Source organism: Emys orbicularis, chromosome 2, assembly GCF_028017835.1.
Source record: "Emys orbicularis isolate rEmyOrb1 chromosome 2, rEmyOrb1.hap1, whole genome shotgun sequence".
In the NCBI taxonomy this organism is placed as follows: Eukaryota; Metazoa; Chordata; order Testudines; family Emydidae; genus Emys; species Emys orbicularis.
Genome location: NC_088684.1, coordinates 296,240,822 through 296,267,101, shown reverse-complemented (window position 1 = coordinate 296,267,101; position 26,280 = coordinate 296,240,822). Strand labels below are relative to the sequence as shown.

Below are 26,280 nucleotides of genomic sequence, written 5' to 3'. Positions count from 1 at the left end.
TATCAATTGTTTCTGTAAGGAAGACCTTCCCTTCTTCTGTTGTCACACAAGCACATACAACAGGATCATTGTGGACATTGCTCCACCCATCAAGACTCAGTGTAACAATTTTACCCTCTAGATCTTTTGCACACTGCTCACTTTCTCTTTCATACACTTTATCCAGCAATTTGCCTGTGACATCTGCTCTGTTGGGTGGACTATATCCTGGTCTTAATGACTGAATCATGTTAATAAAGTGTGGGTTCTCAGTCATATGGAAAGGAGAGTTTGTTGCATAAACAAACCGGGCAATTTTTTCATCAATTACCTCTTTTTGTAATCCGCTGGTTCTTATCACAAATTTATCTATGGTTGTTTCTGGATGATGGAGGATTTTTTTTCTTTTTGCTACAGGTGATATACTGTGGCTATGGGACATACATGATGTGACTGAAACACTGTCATTGGCAGATAACTCTGAAACTATAGAAAATGATGGTGATCTTGAAGGTGGATAGTCTTCAGAATCTTGTATGTTGAGGATGGATTCTCCTAAACAAAATAAGTCAATGCAGTTATTTAATTATTATTACCATACTGCTCATTTAGTATTACTCATTGCATTCACTGACAGTACTACTTTAAAGGTGAAATTGTAAAAGGAAGATCTGCCTATTTCAGCTATTTATTTTTTATCACAACTGCATCTAAAATGATAGGACCATAGGGTAACAACTATATTTTTTGCTCAAACATGAGAATTTGAGAATAGTCCAGAAGGAAGACAGGCAGTCGTTAAGAAAGAAGTATGAAATAAAAAAGTTTACCAACTTGAAGATCCTGCATGTTCAAACATGTTCCTTTCATCATCTTCAACGCAGCTTCCTCCTGAGAAGGAACACTTCTCATTATGTTGTTTCATTGGGGCAACCAGGCCTTGCATTTCTTTGCTGCACTGTTTGCATTTTGCACGCATGCCTGTCTTACCCACAGGTAGAGGAACTTCATTAAAATATTCCCAAACTGGGTCTCTTTTACGGCCTGCTGCCATTATACGTTTTCCCTTCTAGAGAGAGAGAGAATGGTATGGTAGATCTTAAATCAATGAAGGCTACACTCAGAAACACCTCAAGACTTCTGGAATATGCTGCTCAAACAGTTTCACTTTTGTTTCTACTGCCCTTGCCTCCCTTCTCACCTTTATCTCCAGATTTCTTTTCCTTGTCCAGATCTATTCCGCCCCAAACAATCGTCTATTCATTGAATGTTTTGAAACTTTGCACATTTAGAGAGAGGTAAGGGATTGACTCTGTGTATACAAATTTGCAGAGGGACAGTAGGGTTCTGTTATTTCTCATCTCTATATATTTATTTAAAAACATTTTTGTTGTTAACAAGCATGTTATCTCTAGAAAGACAAATCCCCAGTTTGAGAATTACAAAACTAAGCATTTCTGATGGTATCTTCTAGACTGAGCACTGAGTCCCATTGGGTAGATAGAAAGATTAATCTAAATAATCCTATACAGAAGCCCCTGGAATCCCATAAAATTGGGTCCCTAAGATTAATCTAAATAATCCTATACAGAAGCCCCTGGAATCCCATAAAATTGGGTCCCTAATCCATGAACTATTGGAACTCATTTACAAAACTTTTCTTAAACATTACATTAATATATTGTCTCATACTATAGAATTAGAATTTATAATCCTTATTCCATGATGAGATATCTTTGAGCTATAATGTATCTTAATTAAAACTATCTTTAGATAGGCTTTTTCCTCAAAAAGCATTTTATCAAAAAAATCCGATTTAAATAAAAAATCCAATTTATTTATTTATTTTTATTTTTTTAAATAAACTTTTATCCATCCTGGTGCCTAGTCAAATGCATTACAGAAGTTAAGTATATTAATCAAAACTTACCTTTAATCAGCCAAACTTGTAATCTGATTTTTTTTTTTTTAAATAAGGTTAGTTTGACAGGATCTATTTCTCATAAAGCCATTGATTGGCGTTAATTACATCACCTTCCTTTAATTCTTTAAGAATTGAGTCCCATGTCAGCGGCTCCATTATCTATCACAGGATCAGTGTCAGGCTGACAGGCCTATAGTTACCCGGGTCATCCTGTTTATCTTTCTTAAATATTGGCACAACACTGACTTTCTTCCTATCTTCCAGAACTTCCCCAGTGTTCCAAGACTTATTGAAAATCAACATTAATGGTCCAGCGACTCCACAGCCAGCTCTTTTAGAACTCTTGGATGTAAGTTTACTGGACCTGTGGATTAAAAATGTCTAAATTTAGTAGCTACTATTTAACATCCTCCTGAAATATTTAATGGAACGGAGAGAGTGTTATCATATTATCTGATATCAGGGGGTAGCCGTGTTAGTCTGTATCTACAAAAACAACAAGGAGTCTGGTGGCACCTTAAAGACTAACAGATTTATTTGGGCATAAGCTTTCGTGGGTAAAAACCTCACTTCTTCGGATGCATCCGAAGAAGTGAGGTTTTTACCCACGAAAGCTTATGCCCAAATAAATCTGTTAGCCTTTAAGGTGCCACCAGACTCCTTGTTGTTTTCATATTATCTGACTATATCATCTGGTTTTCCCCCCCCCCAATACAGAACAGAAATTCACTGAAAATTTCTGCCTTTTCTGCATTATTGATAATTCTACCATTTCCACTTAGTAGTGGACTAATACCATTCCTGTCTAGTAATGGACCAAATATGTGTTCTTCTTATACTTAAATACCTTATTGTACTTGCGTAACTCTCCTGGCCATAGATTTCTCCTTGACCCCCTTTGCTTCCCTTACCCATTTTCTACAATCTTCCTAGCTTCTCATTTGTATTTATTACATTCAGCTTCCTCTTTCTTCCTTTTTTAAAATTTATACCTACCTTCACTTCCCCTCTAAACCAGGTCACTTTTTTAACCGGTATGGCCTGTTTGCTCAGTTGTGGGATTGTGGCTTTTTGAGCAACTAGTGAAGTGTTTTTCTGATTAAATTCTTCCTGCGAGCAGACTTGGCTCATACTTGTTTATGAAATTGGCTGTTTTAAAGCACCAGGTATATATGTCACTGGTCTGATCTTTATTCTGTTTTCACATTCTAAATATCAAGTCATGATCACTTGTACCGAAGGTACCATTAATTTTAGTTTTGTGATCAGTTTCTCTTTATCTGTCAAGATAAGGTCTCATATAGAATTCTCTTACTTTGAGTTAAGAAATTGTCATCTATAATTAGAAATACCAAGGTTGTTTTAATACTGGCAGCATGAGACCTCCAGCATATGTCACTCAAAGTGAAGTCTCCAATGATCATGCAGCTTTTTTTTATACATATTAAAGAGGTGCGTAAGGAGCCAGTCACCTTATTCCTTAGTGTGATTTGGTGGTCTATAGCAAACACCAACTAATACCCGATCTTATGCTTTATCAGGTAGAACATCAATTCATAAGAATTCAAAATCCATTCATAGAAAGGAGTTTCCTCCTGAATATAACGGGCAAGGATGGGGTCAACAGAGGGTGTCTGAATGCAGACTCTGGCTGCTGTTTCCAAGAGCAGCGTTTTAAGTTGAACCACAAGGACTCACTGGGTGAAATTCTATAGGGCGTGTAATTCAGAAGGCCAGATTAGACTATTATAATGGTCCCTTGTGTTTTTAATCTATGGAATAGTATTATTCTCATTTTACAGCTAGATATGTGAGGCAGAGAAGTGAAGCAGCCTACCTAATGTCAAACAGCAAATCTCTGGTAGATTCAGGAATAAAACAAGTATTTTGTCTTAGTCACAAGACCATCCTTTCTCCCTCCTGGATAATCCAGGAACATCAAGTATCAGGGGGTAGCCGTGTTAGTCTGTATCCACAAAAACAACGAGGAGTCCGGTGGCACCTTAAAGACTAACAGATTACATTTTGTTAGTCTTTAAGGTGCCACCAGACTCCTCCTTGTTGTTTCTTCAGGTAACATCTTGACCAGGGAGACAATTATCTGAAAATAAGTAAGTGTGTGTGTGTGACGTGCCATCTTATGTCCCTGTATACTCTCATAACAAACTTCTTTGATATTTTTATTCACATTTGATTTTTCTGCCATCAGAAGTTTGAGCCAGCAAATCTGCTAATTTGCAAATACGTTTGATTTCCCACTTAACTGAGTGGGGAGTAAAACGCGATGTCAGTGGATCTGTCTTCAGTTGTAGTTTTACATTGTTACAGTTTTCTCTGCTACACTGATAGCCTGTCTTTATCTCTGGGTTTATCCAGTGGAACAAAATGTATTATGGATTCATCACCAGACTGGTAGTCAGGAACTGCTGCACTTTAACCCCAGCTTTACCACCTTTCACTGTAGCATTGGAAAAAATTACTAAATCTTTCTCCATTTTCCCATCTGTAAAATGGGAATAGTTGTACTTGCCTGTCTCAGAAGTGTAGTGGGAATTGAATTGTGCTTTGCTCCGCACATTCATGTGCCAGTCCTTTTCAACATATACATGGAGCCATTAGGTGAACTGGTCAGAAAGCGTGGACACAAGTGCTAACAGTGAGGGAGAGACAGCTCTATCTATCCTTTACCGCATCTGACCACACCACTACTACCAACAGCTAACTTTAATGAATGTTTATTCAGGACAATGGTTGATTTTAATAGAGAATGTCTTTAATATTGGTTTCTTTGCTTTGAAAAAGATCAAAAGCCATCATCATTTTTTGTTTTAAGTTTTTCTTTATCAGCAGCACTGATAGTATTTGAGGAACTATAACAATTCCTATGTAGATTAATTGCATACTAAAGGGCAGCCATCTCATTGTTTGTAATATCTGACCACAATATTTGTATTGTATATTTCTTGGCAATTGAGTGAATGTAAATTTAAAAAAAAAAATTGTTTCTGTAGCCAGTATGAAAACATCTTTCAGATCAAGAGTGAGTTCCATCAGATGACTGTTCAATGGCCTTTGTAAAATGAGTTTGTGGTCTTGGGCCAAAACACCACCCCACTTGATACTACTGAGTCCCTTCTTTGGCAGTCTCCAAAGAGAGGCCAAAGGGCTATGGAGGGTGAATTGCCTTTTTGCCTTTAAAGGCACTCCATTCAAGTCACGGGTGGTAGAGTAGTGAGGGGAAGCTTGCACTGCTGCTGCTTGCATTGTACTTAATCATCTTCTTCAAGAGGTGTCCCTGTGGATGCTCCTCTTCAAGTGTGCATGTGCATCTCGAGCCCTTGATTAGAGATTTTCTGTTAAGTGTCTGTTTGGCCCACGTGTGCTCTGTGCAACCTCATGCTGTGCTCCGTGGGCATATAGGGCTGCACAGGCGAACTCGTCAGTTCCTTTTCTGTCACCTCGACCTGAGGTGGAGCTCTAGCGTGTTTGCCTTGTGCGTGCGTCAGCATGTTTTGTAGTTGTGTTTTAGTTAGTTAGTTTGTTGTTGTTGTTGTTGTTATATAGTTGTGAGAGGTTTCTGTTTTTCCTAACCACCCCTCCCCCCCTTTCTCGCCCATTTTTTCTGGGGAGCTTATTTGACATGGAAGGGCATGCCTGGCTTGCCAGGTTTCAAATCTTGCCTCTCTGGTCAGGAGTCTGTCCCAAGTAGTGATGGCCGTTCTAAGTGTATCCATTGCTTGGGAGAGTTCCATATCTCCCAAAAGTGTAACTTTTGCCGGGACCTAAAATCTAGAGCTTGGAAGAATTGGGAGACAAAACTGAAGCTGCTACTCATAGAGCACTCCCTTTGACCAGCTTCCGATTCAGGTCAGAAGACAGACCCTCACCCTCTCCCTGTACATCGGTCTCCACACAGATCCAGTGCCCCTTTGACTTTGGCTACGGTCTCACTTAAGAAGTTAAAGATCTCCGAGGACTCAGGGAAAGCTCCAAAAAAGTGGAGCTACGGTATCCCACCACAAGGAGCCAACTCCCAAGAAGTCCCAATCTGCTGCAAGGTCTGTGATTTCTGAGACTTTGATGTCTTGACTCGGTACCATGGAGGGGAAAGAAACTTTCTCTGGTATCGGCAGAGCAGGGATATCCTGGAGCACTTCAGAGAAATGTGGCATCAGCAGGGCCCTGGTACCATCTGCCTCCAGATCAGTACAGTTTATTTCAGATTTACCAATGATGCCTTCCCACTTGGCTCCATCGGTACGGACAGATTTGAAGCATACACCTTCATCCCCAGTGCCTTCAAGCTCCAAACCATTGATACCGCCCAAGTCAACTGCTGAGTCAGTACCAACCCACTTGGTACCACAGGAATTCCATTACACCAGGGACTTGTCAGTGTTAGACAAGCTGGAGTGCTCCCTGTTTGTGGGTACCAGATGACTCCTGGTACTTAGACCCTGGTCTCCAGATTACCAGTGCTTCCCAGTACTGCAGGATTCTACAGCCTTAATCAGTGTCCTTCTTATCATTATAGGAATCCATACTTTGATGAAGACCCCTGCCCACGTCACAGATGGAGGGATCTGTCCTAGGGACTACCTCCTCTCCTGTATGGGCCTCTACGGTGGCCATACTGGGATCCTTAGGTGGCATATTGGCAGCAATTTGCCAGACCACTGATTCCACTGCACCAGGAAACTAGGGTCACTGTCTCCTCCACCAAACCTCCAACATGAGGAGACCTTTGAGGAAGTAGAAGGCTAGGGTGGACAAAGAGGCTACCCCTTAAACTCCTGTTTCGTCTTCATCTGCAGACAAGGCAGTCATTCCTCCACCACCATTGAAGACCAGTGATTTTTGTCAATTCCAGGACCTTGTGAAGAGGGTGACGGACACTCCCTAGATACCTCTTGAGACTGACATCACAAGCTCCTGGACATTTTGCAGTCAGTGACACCCACTCAGTTTGCACTACCCATTAATGAAGCACTTCTGGATCTAGCAAAGACTGTGTGGCAAACTTCCGCCACCATACCACCAACTGATAAATGGGCAGATAAGAAATATTATGTAGCCCCTCCCCCCCAAGGACTCAGAATTTTTGTTTTCCCACCCATCACCGAATTCTCTGGTGGTGGATGCCGTAAACGAGTGGGGTAGATAGTATTACTCCTTCCCTACTCCTTATGACAAGGTCAGAAAAGGTTATACCTTTTTGGATGGAAAGTCTATTCATCTGCAACCCTCCAGTTTTGGATCACAAACTATCAGGCAATCATGGCTAAGTATGACTACACAAATTGCAACAAGTTCACATCCTTTATTGAACATCTTCCCAAGGAGCATAGAGAACACATCCAGGCCATCATTAAGGACGGTCAGTTATTAGCCAAAACTTCTCTCCAAGCGTCCCTAGATGCCGCAGATGCTGCTGCTAGATTCATCTCCGGAGCAATTGTCATGCGCAGGGTGTCACGGCTGCAGTTTTTGGGATTCCCAAGGGAGGTTCAGAATACTGTTGAGGACCTCCAGTTTGATGGTCAGATGCTCTTCTCAGGAACTATGGATACGCTCCTGCACATGCTGAAGGATTCCAGGGCCACATTGAGGTGTCTGGGTATATACACTCCTACAAACAAGGAGATTTAGCAAGTCTCAGACTATCCAGAGATTACACCTGGCTCAGTTCTCTGGTTTTCACAGAGCCACTGAACCTTCTAGGGGGGGAAAAAAGGGATTCCAGAGGAAAAGAGCTTCCCACCGTCCTTCAGCTAGTACCCAGTCATCATCAAAACAGCAATTTTGATGGGGTTGATTGAAGACTCAAATCCTCCCTTGCCTGTAGTTTGCAAGCTGCAACCTTATGCTCACTTCTTCTTCACCTTTCCCATTTGAGCATTGGCCTACTAAACCCAGGGTTGTGAGTTCAATCCTTGAGAGGGCCATTTAGGGATCTGGGGCAAAAATCTGTCTGGGGATTAGTCCTGCTTTGAGCAGGGGGTTGGACTAGATCAGGGGTCTCAAACTCAAATGACCACGAGGGCCACATGAGGACTAGTACATTGGCCTGAGGGCCGCATTACTGACACCTCCCCCCCGCCGCCCTCGGCCCCGCCCCCACTCCAACCCTTCCATGAGGCCCCGCCTCTTCCCACCCCTTCCCTGCCCCCATTCCAACCCCTTCCCCGTGTTTGAGACCCCTGGACTAGATGACCTTCTGAGGTCCCTTCCAACCCTGATATTCTGTGATTTCCAACAGGCCTGGCGACCTATTAAAACAGACAAGTGGATCATGGAGGTTATAATATTGGACTACATCAATCCTCTTCATGTCTCTCGCCACCACCTTCCCCATCCCTTTTCAGGGTCCCCTGACTAACCCCTGACTAGCCCTTGACCCCTGTCTCAAGACTATACTTAGTCGAGAAGGACACTCCCTCTTTTATTTAGGAGCAATAGAACCAGTCCCATCCCCTCAGAGAGGGAAAGGGTTTTACTCAAAGTATTTTCTCGTGCCAAAGAAGGATGAAGGGTGGAGACCAATTGTAGATCTAAGACAACTGAACAAATTTGTAAAGTCTCAAAAGTTCCTGATAAGTGGAGCAGGTCACCATAGGTTCAAACAGAGGTCCTAGCAGGTATCTAAGTACCACATTGACATCCCAAGTCAGAGAAGGATCCTTAACCAGGGGGTAAAGATTCTCCAGACCCGTAATAAATATCGAGGACATATGGTGTGCAAAAATAGAAAACCCCTTAGTGGGGAATTAAAAGCTAATATCATGGTGAGGTGAACCTAATAGATATAACTGATCCAATTTTTGTAAGTCCAGTAGATAATCTATGATGACTGACAATGGGGAAGTTTCAGGCACAAAGTGGTGATGTTCTTGGAACCTCTTCCATTTCTGAAGGTAAGTAATTCGAGTTGACTCCCTTCTACTGTTTGCAGCTCCTGTGTCATATGGCAGCTTGCACCTTTGTGACGGGGCATGCAAGATTGTGCCTCCATTGCTTTGAGGCCTAGTTCAGGAGGGCCTATTCATCAACCAGAGACAGCTTGGACAAACAAGCAGGTTACGGTTTCTCTCCAGGTGAAGAACTCTCTGGATTGGTGGAAAGATCAATGCAATGTCTGCACAGGTGTCCATTTCTCCTCCCAGCTCCAACAATAACTGAGACAATGAATGCATTGCTGTGAGGGTGGGGAGCATACTTCAATACACTCACAACTCAGGGCAGATGGTCGCCGTAGGAAACCAATATCTATATCAATGTGTTGGAACTGAGGGCAGTCAGGAATGCCTGTCTTCAGTTCCTTCCCCTCATCAAGAGCAAATCAGTCAGAATCATGATGGACAACGTGGCTTGCATGTTATATCAATAAACAGGGATGCGCAAGATTGCCTTCCCTGTGCACAAAAGCTATAAAGTTATGGAACTGGTGTATAGCCCATCAGATTTAGATCTCAGCCATTTACCTTCCTGGAGTCCAGTATGTCTCAGCCAGTATGCTCAGCAGATGTTCAGTTGAACTCCCAGATCCTTCATGGGATATTCCAGAGGTTGGGACTTCCACAAGTGGACCTGTTCACCACATCCAGCGCAGGAAGTGCCCTTTATTCTGCTCAAGAGGTGGTCTTGTTCACCTTTCTTTGGGAGACACATTTCTCCTTCCTTGGAAAAAGGGTCTGTTCTATGCATTCCCTCCAACACAATTACTTCCAAGAGCGATGAACAAGAGCAGGCAGGACAAAACCAGGGTTATCCTCATAATGCTGACCTGGCCGAGGTAAGCTTAGTAACCTTACCTGCTTCACCTGTGTGTCCAACTGGCACGCCAACTTCTGACCCTCCCTCATCTCCTCTCCCAGGATACAGGTTGTGTGCTTCACCCTAACCTGGGGGTCATCCATTCTCCAAGCATAGCTCCTAGATAGTTCACAGGATTAGACTCCACCTGCTTGACAGGAGTACAGTAAGTAATACTAACTACACAATAGAAAGGAGTCAATTCAAATTACTTACCTCCAGAAATGGAAGAGGTTTCAACCACTGGTGTCATGGTCATTGCCTTGTGCCTGTGTCTCCATTTGAACCTATGATGACCTGCTCCTTGCTTCACTTTTTTCTATGAAGACACCCTTTCTAGTAGCTATCACGTCAGCCTGCAGGCCTGGAGAAATTGGAGCCTTGATGTCAGGACCCCCCCTCTTCCCCCAATTTACAGTTGTTGTGGTTCCCCCCCCCTCCCCCCAATGACAAGGTCTTTCTATAACTGCACCCAAAGTTCTTACCTAATGTTCTGTCAGATTTCCAACTTAACCAGTCTATCTGCCAATATTATTTCCTAAACCACATAAATCTCAGCAGTAGACTTCCCTTCATACATTAAATCTACAATGGACTTTTATCTAGATGGGACAAAGTAATTTCAGAAATCACCTAGACATTCTGTCTCCATTGCAGAAAGATCAAAGGAGTCCACAGTCTCTTCACAGAGACTGTTGAGATGTATCTCTGGGTGTATTACTGCTTGTTATGATACAGCTGGTGCTTTGCTCCCCAAAGGATTATAGCACACAATACAAGATCACAAGCAACTTCCACAGTGTTAGTCAAAAACATTCTAGTGTCTGAGAGCTGCAGAGCTGCTACATGGGCTTCAGTGCATCTCTTTTCTGAACATTATGCTTGGTCCACACTCTCAGATCTGATACAGTACTTGGATCTGCTGTACTGTCTTCAGTCTTGGACTTGATTCCTAAGTTCCCTCCTCCCTGTGAGGATACAGCTCCGGAGTCACCTGAAATGGAGCCACCCATAGGAACACTAATCGAAGAAGAAGAAAAGGTTACTCACCTTGTGCAGTAACCGTGGTTTTTCGAGATGTTTCCCTATGGGTGGACCCGCCCTCCTTCCCCCCCTGCTTTGAACTGTTCTTGTTGGACATTCAGGTAGAGAAGGAACTGAGGGCAATTTGCCTGTGCAGCCCTGCATACCCTAAGAATGCGGCATGAGCTTGTATGGCACGCATGCGCAAGCTGAACAGACGCTGCTAATGGAAAGAGGCATATGCACACCTGAAGTGGAGCATCCATAGGGACACACATCTTGAACTACAGTTTCTGCGCAAGGTGAGTGACCTTCTTATTTTTCGCTAGCACTAAATTCTCATAAAATGTAGATGCATGCACACATCAAGCTTTAGGTCTGAAAGCTTAATGTCAGAGTCCAAGGTCCTTTTACAGTGTTTCAGAATCATGTCCAGTAAGTATATAAATGTGCCCCTAGACTACCAGAAATCCTGGATTGATGCTAGCATTTGGCTAAAGTTTTGGGACAGTTGGTATGAAACAAAATTTTTGCTACACCAAAGCTGCTCGTATTCCAAGTGAAGCTGGCAAGCAATGAAAGTGGTTTCCAATTTATAGATCAGAGGACTAGAAATTGTATTTGACAACTTTTTGTAACATGTAAGAATGCAATTTAAAATCACTGATGTGGGGTGATTTGAAGAATCTTTCTTTGATCCTTGAATCAAAGTGGATGGAAAGAAACTGTAAATAATTGATTGCATTGGGACTGCCTAACTATGTTCAGCATTATTTTTAATTGCAAAATGCTACTTAGATTGATTACTTTTTTTCTCCCCATCCCTCTTCAAAGTTCATTCTTTCATCAAGCTATCCTGAGTTTGAGATTTTATTTTTCTCTTGCAGAGTTCTCGTCTTACGCAGTCTTTAGGAAACCCTATGTGTCAAAGTCCCTCCTGTACCCCCATCAGTGGGTCTCCAGGACCCCCAAAAGCCTGCACGTCACCCCACCAAGTCAACGGAAAAATTAACTGGTTAGTTCTTCTTTTCTTATAGGTTGACCAATCTCCTATTTGGGATTATTCTGAGTAATTTTTATAATTAAGACATTTGTGATAGTGGCTGAGAATGTGATCATAGGTGAACCTTCTCTCTTTGAATACAATTCATGATGTAAGGAACCAAAATAAATACACATGCCTGATGGGGGAGAAATATTTTTGAAGATAGATATTAGGTTATATATTGTGATCTACATTTTGTATCTAAAAATAGCATATAATGTTGCATATTTTGCAGAGTATTTGTTGCAGTGTTACATATAGCTTCATCTTCTTTTAATGTATGGATGGCCAGTGTTGCCCACAAATCCAAATGGATCTAATCTTTAAAGGTAACCTACAAAGGTTTTCCCCCCCCCTTAAAATTGGATTTGTGACCTTTTCCCATTTTTATCATGTATAAAGAGAGCCTGAAAGATACTTTTTCTGCTTATATTTCAACCATTGAAATATCAGAAATCAATCCTGTCTTCCCTAGTGATACTGAATGACCTCTTGGGCCTCAGGCTGTTGGGAGCTCTCATACCGTAATTAAAGTAGTGGGGAAAAGGGTATTGAATGTTTCACACACTCTTCCAAACAAGTGCTTGTTAGATATGGGAGTTAAAAAAACAAAATAAAACTTAAGTAGCCTATAGGAATCTTCTCTCAGCTGCCCAAGTGTGTCTTTTTGTGATGTCATTAATGTAACTAGTTCTCCAGTCACCTTATTCTTTGGTGAGGGAGTGAAAAGTTCACAGGCAAGAGGCAAACGCTATGGTCTGTACAACTCAGAATGATCCTCTTTATTAGCAAAATTTAAAATGTTGTTTTAAAGACAAAGATTTTTTTAAAAAAGTAAATGCATCTATGAAACCTTCTGTCTGTTGTCCACTAATTTATCACTCAGTGTATTCCTCCGTGACCAGTCTCTTCTCTTCTCCCTTGTCTTCCCTGCTTATGCACCTGCCATCTGCACGCACACTTTTTTTTGGAATGTTTCCTACCTGCTGCTCCACTTTGAGAATCATTCCCATCCACCTTCCCTCTTTTATATATACCACTTGATCATTTCCCTCCCCTTTTTTTCCCTTCCCCCACCTCTGGGGATTTCTTCACTTATTCTCCGCCTCCAGTTCTCTGGAGAGTGGGCAGTTTAGAAGCAGCTGCTTTCATTCATTTGATCTTGTGGGGTCAAGCCAGTGGTGGCAGCAGAGAAGAGCGGGAAGCCTGGAAAGAAGTCTCCTTTGACTCAGGGTCGAGGGACTGGCAAAGACTAGGCCAGGTAGGCAGCAGAGGGAGAAAAGGGGCCTGCTCCTGTGGGTTCAGAGGCAGAGACGGGGTAGGGAAGACGGGCAAGGAGCCTCCTTTCAGCGTGGCCTGTAAGGCGCTCTGACCAAATGCTGGTGGAGAGAGGAAGGTCTCAGCTGCCTGGTCCCAATCAGGTGCAAGCTACCTCCCCAGCTCTCTGCCAGCCCTCTTTGACCTACAGCAGGCAGGCAGCTATGGGTAACAGGAAAGGGTTTAGGGGCTGGATCTGGGCGGCAGGCCATGTGTTTGACACCTGTGCCATAGTCTTCCAGTATTGACAAGACCTGAATTTCTAATGTGAAAATTTTTGTTTCCGTTTTTAAATAAACAGAACCATTTTTCAGGCCTTTCATCCTTTATAAAGAAGCCCAAAATGGTAAAAGACTAATATTTTTCCTTTGCTGGCCGCCTGACTATGGAGGTTCATCCTGTGAAATCTATTTGTCTAAGCGTGCAGTGCTCCACCTTGATTCAAGTAGCCTCTGCTAAAGTAAAAATAGTTCTTACTGTAACCTCTTTTGGGGTTGCATTTAGCACTATTTTATGCTAATCGGGTACACCAGTCAATTTCTGGCAAGTTGCTAATTAAATCCTCATTTGGGGAAAGTTTGAATGCCTGTTACTGTTACTATGAGGATTGCACATTTCTTGGATTTATATTTTAGTTGTTGCTCTGAGTGAGGTGGGATGCATTCCATTTTCAGGTTTAGCTGCTTACAAAACAGGTTGCCAGTTTTCCATTGATGCTTAGTTTTAATAAACAGAATTATTTGTTCTATTGATTGCTAAGTTTATTCAAAAGTGCCTTAAGCTTGCAGGTGTTGCTGATGCAGTTGGATATATCAGACCGTATTTTTTGAATATGCATACCTTTAATGTAGGGTTTGCTGCACGAACGCAAGGAAAACCTCTACGTTTGAAAGAGCAGCTAACTGCTTTACACTGTGTAGGGCTTTATTGCTGAACACCTCTCTAGTGGTGCCTAACTTGCATATTGGTGGTTGGAACAGAAATGAGATGAAGATAATTCTTTACAATTGTGAGAACCTTTTTATTAAAATTCTCAGAGCACTTTACAGTTACTAGTTGTCCCAGAAGCTGTGTGAGGTAGATAAAGCATTTACAGAGATCACTTCACGTGCCACTGAAACATGACAGCTGCATAACAACATACAGCAATGCTGTAGTTTAGGGTAGGAAGTAAAAACCAGTACAGAAAGTAAGGCAAATTCAAGAAGTAGCAGTGCATCTCGCAGCCATCCCCGCTTTTCACCTGCCGATCCAAGGACAGACGGTGTTTTCCCATGACATGACAGTCAGATTCTTGAGAGGGCTTGAGAGACTCTTCCCGCAGGTATGGGCTCTTGTCCCATAGTGGGATCTTAACTTGGTCCTCTCTAGGCTCATGGTTAGCCTTGGTGTTGCACCTGGGCTGCTACCATGGTGAAAACTTTTGTGAATACCCTGGGTGGTGTAGCAAGCCCAAAGGGGAGTGCTCATGTCCATTCCACAACCTGCCCTCCTTCCCCACAGTCAGTTTCCGGCAAGAGGGAACTGAGGGTGGGGGGAGCTGGCGGTGCCCCTTATACTGTGTCATACGGGCACCGCTCCAGGGGGCGCCAGAGCCGGTCCCCTACGGATACTGCTGAGGGAAAAACTTCGGGCACCGGTGCATGTGGCGAGCACACACACGTAATATGGAATGGACATGAGCAACACATCTCGAAGAACACCAGTTATGGAAAAGGTAACTGTCATTTGTCTTAATCCCCTCTTCTGCCAGCTGCTTGGAGGTGGTGATTTCAGGTTCATCTCCCCAAATAGTGAGCCTTACTGACCTCACATCCCAAGACTATCAGAACTTTGAAGAGAGTCTTTGGCCAGCTAACAGCACGCTGAGATGAGGATTTCTCTGGACAAAATCACCGTTAGAGACTTTGCAGAAATGAGAGCAGGTCACATGAAACAAGGGGTTCAGATGCCAACCAGGTGCATATAAACTAGCAGGTGACTTCTGGTGCTGAGTATATAGAAGGGCAGGTAAATACAGGCCCCAAGGAATTGTGGGAAGGCATTGCAGGACTATCCGAGCTAGTTTTGTAACCCAGTTTTCAGCCTGTGTCCAGCCTGCCAAGTGGGTGGGTTACAGCCTGTATTAAAGTGAAACCCAGACTCTAACTTGTACCCCCAACTGGTTAAGCAAGCCTGGATTCAAATCACACACAAGCCCACATGAAAGATTTGTGTGTGGACAGTAGGGGAGGTTTGGGCTAAAACCCATGTAATAGCCAAGGCTAACTCTGCAATGAAAACATACCCTGTCAGAGAGATGAACACTATCTACTGAATCTCAAGCACCTCTTTCTGCAATACTTAGCAGTTCCTTTCATACAAGTACTGACTGGGCCTGACCCTGGTTAGTTGAGATCAGTACAAGATGGTATGATTACAGGCTTCAAGACGTCTGCATTCTGTAGTGTGAGCACATATTTCACACTCTCGTTAGAGAATGGCTATTTCATTTCATGAATCACTGATAGTTGCTTATGCAGCTTGTGAGTTGGGCCTACAGTTGTACTCTCCAATAATGCAGCAGAATAGCACATAAGGAGCTTTAAATAGAGGTGTTTAAGACTACGGAGAAGTAAAGAATACAGGCCATTCTGGGTAGAAGTGATCCTGTTCGTAATTCTGCATGGCGCCACAATGTAACTTCCAACTGACAATGCTTGAAAATACAGCAGTGCGCTCCAAGCAGGAATGTTTCTAATGTTCTAGAGGTAAAGAACTGAGCAGTTGTACAGCACCTTATTTTAGACAGTTTCAAAGGGAAATTAATAACATTTCTGCCACCCCCACCACCATCTTTGCCACTTATAGGCTTTGCAGCAGAAGCAGGTCTTTAGAAGTGGGATTATCAAAGAACTGTTTTAGTGAACAGATTTGGTGAATATATTTTAAGCAGAAGGGCAGCATGGAAAAGGGCATGGAGATACCTGTGAGAAGCTGATGAAAGGTGTATCAGTGCAAGTGTCACTGGAAGAAACGGCTTTGTGATGTAGGGCCTTGAGAGCAAGGACAAGAAACTTGAATTAGATATACAGCCAGTGAAGTGGCATTTGAGTGACTTGAATAGGAGATTAACATGGTAAAAACAGAAAAGAGAGAATTTTATAAGCAGCACTTTTGGACATAGCTGATGGGTGGAAGAGAAGCAAGAATAATGTCAAAAAGACTTGAGAGGAGATAATTAGGGTGTGGATGAAAAAGAGACAGAAAGGAAGAGGCAGACTAGTTATGGTTTGGACATGGGCAAAGGGAAGGAAGCTGAAAATGGCTTCCAGGTTAAAAGCCTGTGAGACAAGGAGAATGTTTGAATGTAATGGAGAATGGAAGTAGCAGAGATTAGGAGCAAAGAATGAGTGCTAACTGACCATGTTAAACTTCAGATAATGGTGGGCTGTCCAAGATAAAACATTAAAGACAGTGAGAGATGCAAGACTAAAGCTATGGATGGTCATGGACTGCTATTCATATGCAAGTTGCAAAGTATAGTTGTCAAACTTAGAACTGCCTAAAATTTAAGAGACTAGGTGTGTGAGGTAATATCTTTTAGGGGACCAACTTCTGTTGCTAACAGAGACAAGCTTTCAAGCTCCACAGATCCTGAAGAAGAGCTCTGTGGAGCTCAAAAGTTTGTCTCTGTCACCAACAGAAGTTGGGAATCACTAAAAGATGTTCTCACCCATCTTGTGTTTCTCATATCCTGGGACCAAGACGGCTACAATAATAATGTAACCACGAAGTAAAATTCAAAACACTTTCAAAATAAACCAGGTAAGGTGGATAATTTTGCAGATATCTCATCTGTTGGTGATATGCATTTATATTGCTCATATATACAAATCTGAATGTTTACTCTGTACGTGTCAGTCATGACTGTAAGGTTAAGTCTAGACTTCCCTTCTTAACGTGCTAACTTTCAATTGAAGTATCCAATTTTTTTGCAAATTGGTGTATTTAAAATAGGTATGAGGTTATTTTTCTGAGAACTTAAAGTTCAGATTTAAAATGGTTATATGCTACTTAATAAAAAATTACTTGCATCTTAAATGTTTCTTCAGCCCACTTGTTCCCAACAGCAATATTAACTTTTGTATTCATCTTTTCCTGCAAGGGGAAGGAAAAAGAACTAATAAAGTGAGAGGGGAGGCATGATTTATATTGCTGCCTATAAATGTAATGGACATATTAACTTTGATAAAGCAAAGAAACTGTACTAGGAATTTAAGTAGCTAGAAATGCTTAGTACCAAAAGGAGGAAAGATCAAGAGCCGGAGTGGGTAGTAATGCATTTTAGGGGGAAAGTGTGTGTGTGTGTGGTTCCAAGTTCCCTAGAAGTAGATTATAACCCACATTCAAGTACTAAAAAAGCTCTTCCTTCATAGCTTGTGAGATGATGAGATCCCATCCCAGGGTGGTATGGTTATGGACACAAAATAGGCCTCTGCAACTTGAGCTAAAGGAAAATCTCGATGTGCTGCCAGCAGTAGAGTGTATAACTTCTTCGCCCAGCCAATAGGGGAAGCACGACTCCATCTAGTGATGTATATGCACAAGCCTAGAATTGGAGAGGGCACCTCTGAGGCAGAGCCACTTACTTATAGATTGTTATTAGAAATGTTTAACTATGAGTTGAAAAAAGACTGTGTCTGAATTTATAGCTCCAAAAGTGAACAGGTGTTTTAAATGTGAACCTACAAAACTAGCTAAGACAGATTTATCCTTCTCCAGGCATTCGTTTCCTAAAACAATGCAGATATATAATAGTTTTTGTTATTTGGAATTCACTTAATTTTGCATGTGCAGCGCTTTCATAAAGTGGTGATAGGCACCACCAAAAACAACTCAGAATATAATGTACATAGCAATTTAAATTAAACATTTTAAAAGAGCCTCACAGTATTTTGTTCATTATAAGTGTGGGCACAATATATTTCTTTTCTTTTCTTCTCTCCCCTTCCATCTCTTTTATGTTTACATTGTATGTATGTGGATATATAAAAGCTATTTTTCCTTACACATTTTTCAAGTGTCCCATTTCAGCTTCATTTGTATAGAATTTACATTACTAGCATTTCATATGCACTGGAATTAAGTATTGGAGGTACAGATCGTTAGAGCTGGGTGAATTTATTGTATGGTTCAGCCAGCAAACCATAAAAATCAGGAAAAAAATTTGGTTAGGGTCAAAAAATGTTCAGAATTTGTCAGCAAATTGGAAAAGTCTGTAACAGGTCATAAGGAACATTTCATTCTGGTCAGCTTCAGAAAACTGTATGTGCATTCATCCCCCTTGTGTACCTTTAGCCCCGTGGTTAGGGCACTTTCTTGGGATGTGGAAGAACCAGGTTTGAATCCCCATTCTGGAGCAGGGACTTGAACTCAAATCTCTCCCCTCCCAGGTAACCAACATCACCTACAGGCTATTCTGGGGTGGGTTGCTCTCAATCTCTCCTGTTGAAGCTCTGTTCCACTTTGTGTATATACTAAAAATATTAATTGAAGCAGAGACTTGAATTCAGGTGTCTGCCATACGAGACCCCTAACCACCAGGCTATAAACTATTCTGCTCTGTCTCTCCTGTTGAAGCTGTTCCATTTTGTATCAGAAAGACAGAAGATTTGAATCCACATTTAATACCCCCCAGCTGCGTGCCTTAATCACTAGGCTGTAGAGTCATTTTCTCTTTCTTGCCCATTGAGTATTTAAGTATTTATACAACGTGAAACAACTTCAGGAGGAGAGATTGAGAGCAGCCCACCCCAAAATAGCCTATTGGTTAGGAGGGGAGAGTTTTGAGTTCTGATCACTTCTCCAGAGTGGAAATTCAAACATACCAGGTAAGTACCCTAACTGCTGGGCTTCAGTCAGTCAGTCAGTCTCTCTCTCTCTTTCTCCCCCCCCCCCATTCACCCCACAGCTGGCCCTGAAAAACATTTTCACAGCCAAAACTAATCAGATCGTTGTAGTTATGTTCCTGAAAAATGCGACTGTAAGTGAAACGATGTTAAACTAATCCAATTTCCCCATAAGAATTAATGTAAATGAGGGGGGTTAGGTTCCAGGGAAATTTTTTTCACCGGACAAAAGACCACACACACACACACACACACACACACACACACACACACACACACACACACACACACACACACACACACACACTATAAGTTTTAAACAAACAATTTAATATTGGTACACAGTGATGATGATTGTGAAGCTTGGTTGAGGTGGAGGAGTCAGAGGGTGGGATATTTCCCTTACTGCTAAATGATGAACTAGCAATTGGCTGAGCCCTCAAGGGTTAACTCTCTCACTTTACAAGGCAGCAGGAATGGAGGGAGATATGTGCATTTCCCTTTAAGTACACGGCCTTGTTAATTAGATCAGCTTGCTGAGACCGCAGCTGCTGCCGCCAGCAAGCTCCCTCTGTCCTGAGCCCTGTCATGTGTCCCCCCTGCTCTATGGAAAATGGGGTAAGCGGGGAGCAGGGGAGAGGGGGACACCCTGACATTAGCCCCCCTCTTCCCTCCTTTCCCCCCATACAGCAAGCAGGAGTCTTGGGGAGCAGCACATGGCAGTGGGGGGAGGGACAGCTGCAATTGCTAGCCTGCTGGGCAGCTGCTGCACAGGGAACTTAGGGGAGCGGGGAGCTGATGGGGGGGCTGCCGGTCCACCCTGGTTCCAAGCCCCCACCAGCTAGCTCCAACGGGCTGCTCTTCCTGCAAGCAGTGGACAAAGCAGGCGACTGCCAAACAACGTTAGAAGGGAGCATTGCACAACTTTAAACGAGCATGTTCCCTAATTGATCAGCAACATAACATTAACCCGGATGACTTTAAGTGAGGAGTTACTGTAGTTTTGGGTCAATAAGCACATTCTAACCGCTTTGTGAACTTTCCCCAATGACCTGCTAATAACCTTCCCTATGTCTTGCAGGAAAGCACATGCATAGTACTGAAAGGAAATTGAGTCTCCACATTTACTCAGAGTCTTTCCGAGACAGTTGACCTTGCATTGTCTAAGGCAACAAAATATGAACTAGAATCTGGGCTAACAGTATCTAAATCCTTCTCTTTGAAATGTAAACTCTAACAAACTGGTGAGTTGGAGGTGAAAAGGCTATGCTTTATGCACTACATATAGAGATGGGTGATTTTTTTTTTTTTGATTTTTTTTTTTTATTTTTTTTTTTGATAAATAGTTTAGTCACTGAAAAATGCAGTTATGTGTTTATGGAAAAGAGAGGGGAATTGCCTGGGTTTTCTCGTGTAATCACTCATCTGAGTGCTAGCTTACCTTTTACCACCCCCAAACAACTACATATAAAAAACCTGTTAATATTGTAATGACTTTGTTAGACTTTTATGCCTGTGCTTTTTTTCAGGGAATGTTTGTACTTGTTTTTAATGTTTTATATATGTAAAGATTTAAAGTGTGGATTTTCCAAGCAGTCATATGTATTCAAATGCAGTTAGTGTTCTGAGGAAGAAAGTGTGATCCAGTGGTCAAAAGGGTAATGAGAGTCTCAGGATTCCTCGTATATGAACATAAAAATGGCCATCCTGGGTCAGACCAATGGGCCATCTAGCCCAGTATCCCGACTTCCAGCAGGGGCCGATGCCAGATGCTTCAGAGGGAGTGAACAGAACAGGGCAATTTATTGGGTGATCTATCCCCTGTCATCCAGTCCTAGCTTCTTGCAGTCAGAGGTTTAAGGACACCCAGCGCATGAGGATGCATCCATAACCATCTTGGCTAATACCCATTGATGGACCTATCCTCCATGAACTTATCTAAGGGCTTGTCTACACTGGCACTTTACAGCGCTGCAACTTTCTCACTGTAAAGTGCCAGTGCAGACTGTGCACCAGCGCTGGGAGCCGCGCCCCTCATGGAGGTGGTTTTTTGAGAGCACTCTCCCAGCGCTCTGCCATGACTACACAAGCCACGTTAAAGTGCTGCCGCAGCAGCCAGGGACAGCTCCAGCTTTTTTGCCACCCCAAGTGGCGGGGGAAGCCGCGATCGGCGGCACTTCGGCGGCTGCTCTACCACGCCGCTTCATTCTTCGGCGGCAATTCAGCGGCTGGTCCTTCCCTCTGAGAGGGACTGAGGGACCCGCCGCCAAATTGCAGCCGAAGACCCGGACGTGCCGCCCCCTTCCATGGGCCGCCCCAAGCACCAGCTTGCTGCGCTGGTGCCTGGAGCCGGCCCTGGCAGCAGCGCTTTAACATTGCCAGTGTAGACTAGCCCTAATTCTTCTTTTAACCCAGTTTATATTTTTGGCCTTCACAACATTCTCGGGCAATGAGTTCCACAGGTTGATTATGCCTTGTGTGAAGAAATACTTCCTTAGGTTAGTTTTAAACCTGTTAATTTCATCAGGTGACCCCTGACTTGTGTGTGTTGTGAAGAAGTAATTAACACTTTTTCCACACCATTCATGATTTGATAGACCTCTGTCATATCCCCCTCAGTCTTCTTTTCCAAGCTGAATAATCCAAATTATTTTAATCTCTTCCATACTTCTAATCATTTTTGTTTACCCTTCTCTGTACTTTTTCCAATTCTAATATATCTTTTTTGAGATGTGGTAACCAGAACTTCATGCAGTATTCAAGGTGTGGGTGTTCCTTGGATTTATATAGTGGCATTATGATATTTTCTGTCATCTTATCTGTCCCTTTCCTAATGGTTCCTAACATTGTTAGCTTTTTTGACTGCCGCTGCACATTGAGCAGATGTTTTCAGAGAACTGTCCACAAGATCTCTTTCTTAAGTGGTAATAGCTAATTTAGACCTCATCACTTTGTATGTATATTTGGGATTATGTTTTCCTATGTGCATTACTTCGTTTTTATCAGCCTTGAATTTCATCTGCCATTTTCCTGCCAATAGTTTTGTGAGATCCCTTTGTAACTCTTCATGGTCTGCTTTGGTCTTAACTATCCTGAGTAATTCTCCATCATCTGCAAACTTTGTCATCTCCAGTGTTTGCCCCTTTTTCCAGATAATTTATGAACATGTTGAAAAGAACTGGTCCCAACAGAGCCTTGGGGACCCTGATATTTAACACTCTTCATTGTGAAAACTGACCATTTATTCCTACCCTTTGTTTTCTGTTTAACTAGTTACTGATCCATGAGAGGACATTCACTCTTATCCCATGACTCCTTACTCTGCGTAACAACCTTTGGTGAGGGACCTTGTCAAAGGGTTTCTGAAAGTGATCCACTGGATCACTTTGGCCACATGTTTGTAGATACCCTCAAAGAATTGTAATAGATTAGTGAGGAATGATATCCCTTTATAAAAACCATGTTGACTCTTCCCCAACATATCGTGTTCATCTGTCTCTGATAATTCTATTCTTTACTATTGTTGCCACCAGTTTGCTTGGGACTGATGTTAGGCTTATCCACCTGTAACTGCCAGGATCACCTCTAGAGCCTTTTATTAAAAATTGGTGTCACATTAGCTATCCTCCAGTCACCTGTTACAAGGCTGATTTAAGCAGTAGGTTACATACCACAGTTAACTCTTCAGTGAATACCATCTGGTCCTGGTGATTCATTACTGTTTAATGTATCAATTTGTTCCAAAACCTGCTCTATTGGCACCTCAGTCTGGGACAGTTCTTTAGATTTGTCACCGAAAAAGAATGGCTCAGGTGTGGAAATCTCCCTCACATCCTCTGCAGTAAAGACCGACGCAAAGAATTCATTTAGCTTTTCCAAAACAGCCTTGTCTCCCTTGCCTTGACTCTAATCCAGTTATTTAACGTATTTTGCTTCCTCTGTAAAATAGGAGTAATATGAATCCTCTAAAGTGTGTTTTTAGCTGAAGTGTTTTGAGATCCCATGATAAAATGTCATATAAAAAGGATTTTCAGGGCCAAAATCTGAGCTATTGTTGAGCTGGAGACATTAATAAGTGTGCAAGAGTTGGAACAGTTGAACATAAGTTTAAAGGAGTTATGTGAATTGAGGTTCACAAGTGCCACTGATAGCTGGCAGTATTATCTGATCAGCTAAATATATATCAATCATAATTTCTCTTATATGTTTATCCCTGGCTCATTTCCTAAGAAAATCAGTTTGGATTCCCAACTTCAAAAGTTACAGCAAGAATGTAAGATTGCTTTTATGGCAATAGACAGTTCATTGTGAAGTTGCAAGATAAAATGGTATTGTCTTAACACAGTCTGTTCAGTTGATGTGGAATACTGTGCTACTAATAAGATAACTTATAAAGGTCATTCTTGTTGTATATGTTTAAAGCAGGGCAGAGAAGTAAAAGGATAATCATGAGTAAGCAATTTCTTTGAAAAGGAAAATTAGCTTAGTAGCGCTATGCATTGCTACAGTGCAGATTTAGGTTCACTTTGTGATGTTCTAGTCTTTTTTTCCCCTCTCCCTGGGTTGGTGGGGACATGGAAGAATTGTGAGGCAGCATGCTTACCTTCAGAAAGTAAGGTGAACCTCCCATTCAACAATCTATCTTGCTGGCTGAGCAACAGTTGCCATGCTCTGGAGGGGGTCCAGTCCAACAGACAAAAAGGTCTGTTGCAGCATAGCAGAGCTGTGAGTGGGGACAAAGTTGCAAAGCGGTACAAAGTGAAAGAATCATCAGGTCACAGAAGGACTTGGATCCTGTTGTCACAATGGAGTTTGAGTTTGTGACCAGCCTCTATAAGAGTTCATTTAAATACAGTCCCTTCACATAACATTGTTAACATGTAGTTCCTAAATTAGTGGCTATATTGTGTTCTGGCTTTGATAGTGAGTCAGTCTGTAACATCTGTAGGTGAATGGCGTTCTGTAGTGTAGATAGGACTGTTTGCATAACCTAGGCAGTCAATTCTCCTCTCTCCCGGATATGGAAAGACATTCCAAAGTGCATTGCATGAAGGGGGAAAAACCCACAATCCACTCCCTCAGTCAGCGTGGGATGGCTGCTCAGATGTTCCCAGAATGTATGGGTACACACACAGCTATGTAGCATGGTAGGGGTGCATAAGCCAGCAACAGCTGACACAGGGCTGTGTCAGAAAAAAGACTGCTGTATAGTCACGATGAATAGTGGATGAGCATATGATGGCCTGTTTGTAGTCAACATAGTTCTGTCTTAATATTGTGGAGCATTAGTATTAGATTTCTAATACTCCCTGGAACCTTTTCTCACAGTCAAATTACTATTTAACCGTTGGAGTGAAAGGGAGGTTGCCCAACTTCCTGGAATGTACAGGACAATTAAATAAAGCAGTTGAGCAAAGTAAAGGCTTTAAGTGCATCCTGCTGTCTGGCAAATATAATTAGTATGTGTCTGATAATTGTGAAACCTAAAATGGCTGGATGTAGGCCTAGAAAGATCAAGTTTTCATTTGTAAAGTTGCAGCTTTTATTTGTTGAAAACATGTGTAGTGCAGTTCTGAAAAAAATTACTCTGTAAAAATAGCATAATGGGGATCCATGTTTGTGTCTCAGTGATGTTGTTTCTAACAGCCAGTCCTGTGATCTCAACATGAAGTCTAAAAATTTAACTGGATTCTTTCTGAATCACACATCAATAGTAAAGATTCTAGACATGGTGCTTTTAACAATTCTTCTGATAATATGCAAGCCAGAAAAGAATCTAGCTTCCATAGCTACATGGGTCCTACAGGGCTAACAGAAGTAAGTACTGATAAAAAGCTTATGTTCGTCCAAGTGAGCAAAGAGGGAGCAGGCCTTTTAAGTAAGAAGATGCCATTTTTACAGAGTCACTTTTCGGGGGAGAGGGCACTTTAAAGTGCCAGGTTGCTAGATACATGTTGAAACACAGCTGTACACTTCCTAGGGAGAACAGAAAAGGAAAATTCTTCCCATTTTTCTCTGGTCTTCTATTTACAAAAGAAATAGAGATAAAACAGCCCCTCACTAACTCCTGTCTTTAGATTTATTATCTGAGAACAAATGGAACCACTGACTGTAAAAGCCCACTCTGTTAAAGGGGGAGATGCATGCCGTTAATAATAGAAACCTCAACTGCCTTAGACATGAAAATTGCAAATTTTAGCAGTTGATACAAATATAACTATTAAGGTCACTGGTTGGCAGGCTGGAATTTACTGGCTCCTAAGAGAACCTGTGGCCCAGAGTTCAAGACATATGGTCCCTGATATCCCCTCCTCAAAGTGTGCCCTCAGAGTGATGTGGGATCACACTTTTCAAGGTGATTCCTATGGAAAACTTGAACAAGGGCCAGAGCACGGACAGGCAGGGTGTATGTAAGACATGTTAGGTAATTGTGGATCACAAGCTAAATATGAGTCAACAGTGTAACACTTGCAAAAAAAGCAAACATCATTCTGGGATGTATTTAGCAGGAGTATTGTAACCAAGACACAAGAAGTAATTCTTCCGCTCTACTCCACGCTGATTAGGCCTCAACTGGAGTACTGTGTCCAGTCCTGGGCATCACATTTCAGGAAAGATGTGGACAAATTGGAGAAAGTCCAAAGAAAAGCAACAAAAATGATTAACGGTCTAGAAAACATGACCTATGAGGGAAGACTGAAAAAATTGGGTTTGTTTAGTCTGGAGACGAGAAGACTGAAAAGGGACATAACAGTTTTCAAGTACATAAAAGGTTGTTACAAGATGGAGGGAGAAAAATTCTTCTTAACCTCTGAGGCTAGGACAAGAAGCAATGGGATTAAATTGCAGCAAGGGCGGTTTAGGTTGGACATCAAGAAAAACCTCCTAACTGTCAGGGTGGTTAAGCACTGGAATAAATTGCTGAGGGAGGTTGTGGAATCTCCATCATTGGGGATTTTTAAGAGCAGGTTGGACAAACACCTGTCAGGGATAGTCTAGATAATATTTAATCCTGCCTTGAGTGCAGAGGACTGGACTAGATGACCTCTTGAGGTCCCTTCCAGTTCTATGATTCTAATTGTTCTGCTACACTTGGCACTGGTGAGGCCCCAGCTGGAGTATTGTGTCCAATTTTGAGCACTACGGTTACAAAGTGTGTGGACAAATTGGAAAGAATGCAGAGCAACAAAAATGATAAAAGGTTTAGAAAACCTGACCTGTGAGGAAGGGTTGGAAAAACTGGGCATGTTTAGTTTTGAGAAAAGAAGACTGAGGGGCAACCTGATACG

At 42.2% G+C, this 26,280-nt stretch overlaps 1 protein-coding gene across 3 annotated transcripts in view; it reads left to right on the top strand.

Annotated features, from left to right (window-relative positions):
- Positions 1–26,280, top strand: part of LOC135874399 (KAT8 regulatory NSL complex subunit 1-like) — a 133,189-nt gene that overhangs the window by 69,450 nt on the left and 37,459 nt on the right. For all 3 annotated transcript variants that reach the window (XM_065399206.1, XM_065399205.1, XM_065399204.1), the window contains one exon: positions 11,626–11,753. In XM_065399206.1, the coding sequence (XP_065255278.1) occupies positions 11,626–11,753 (128 nt within the window). The remainder of the gene's footprint in view (positions 1–11,625; positions 11,754–26,280) is intronic.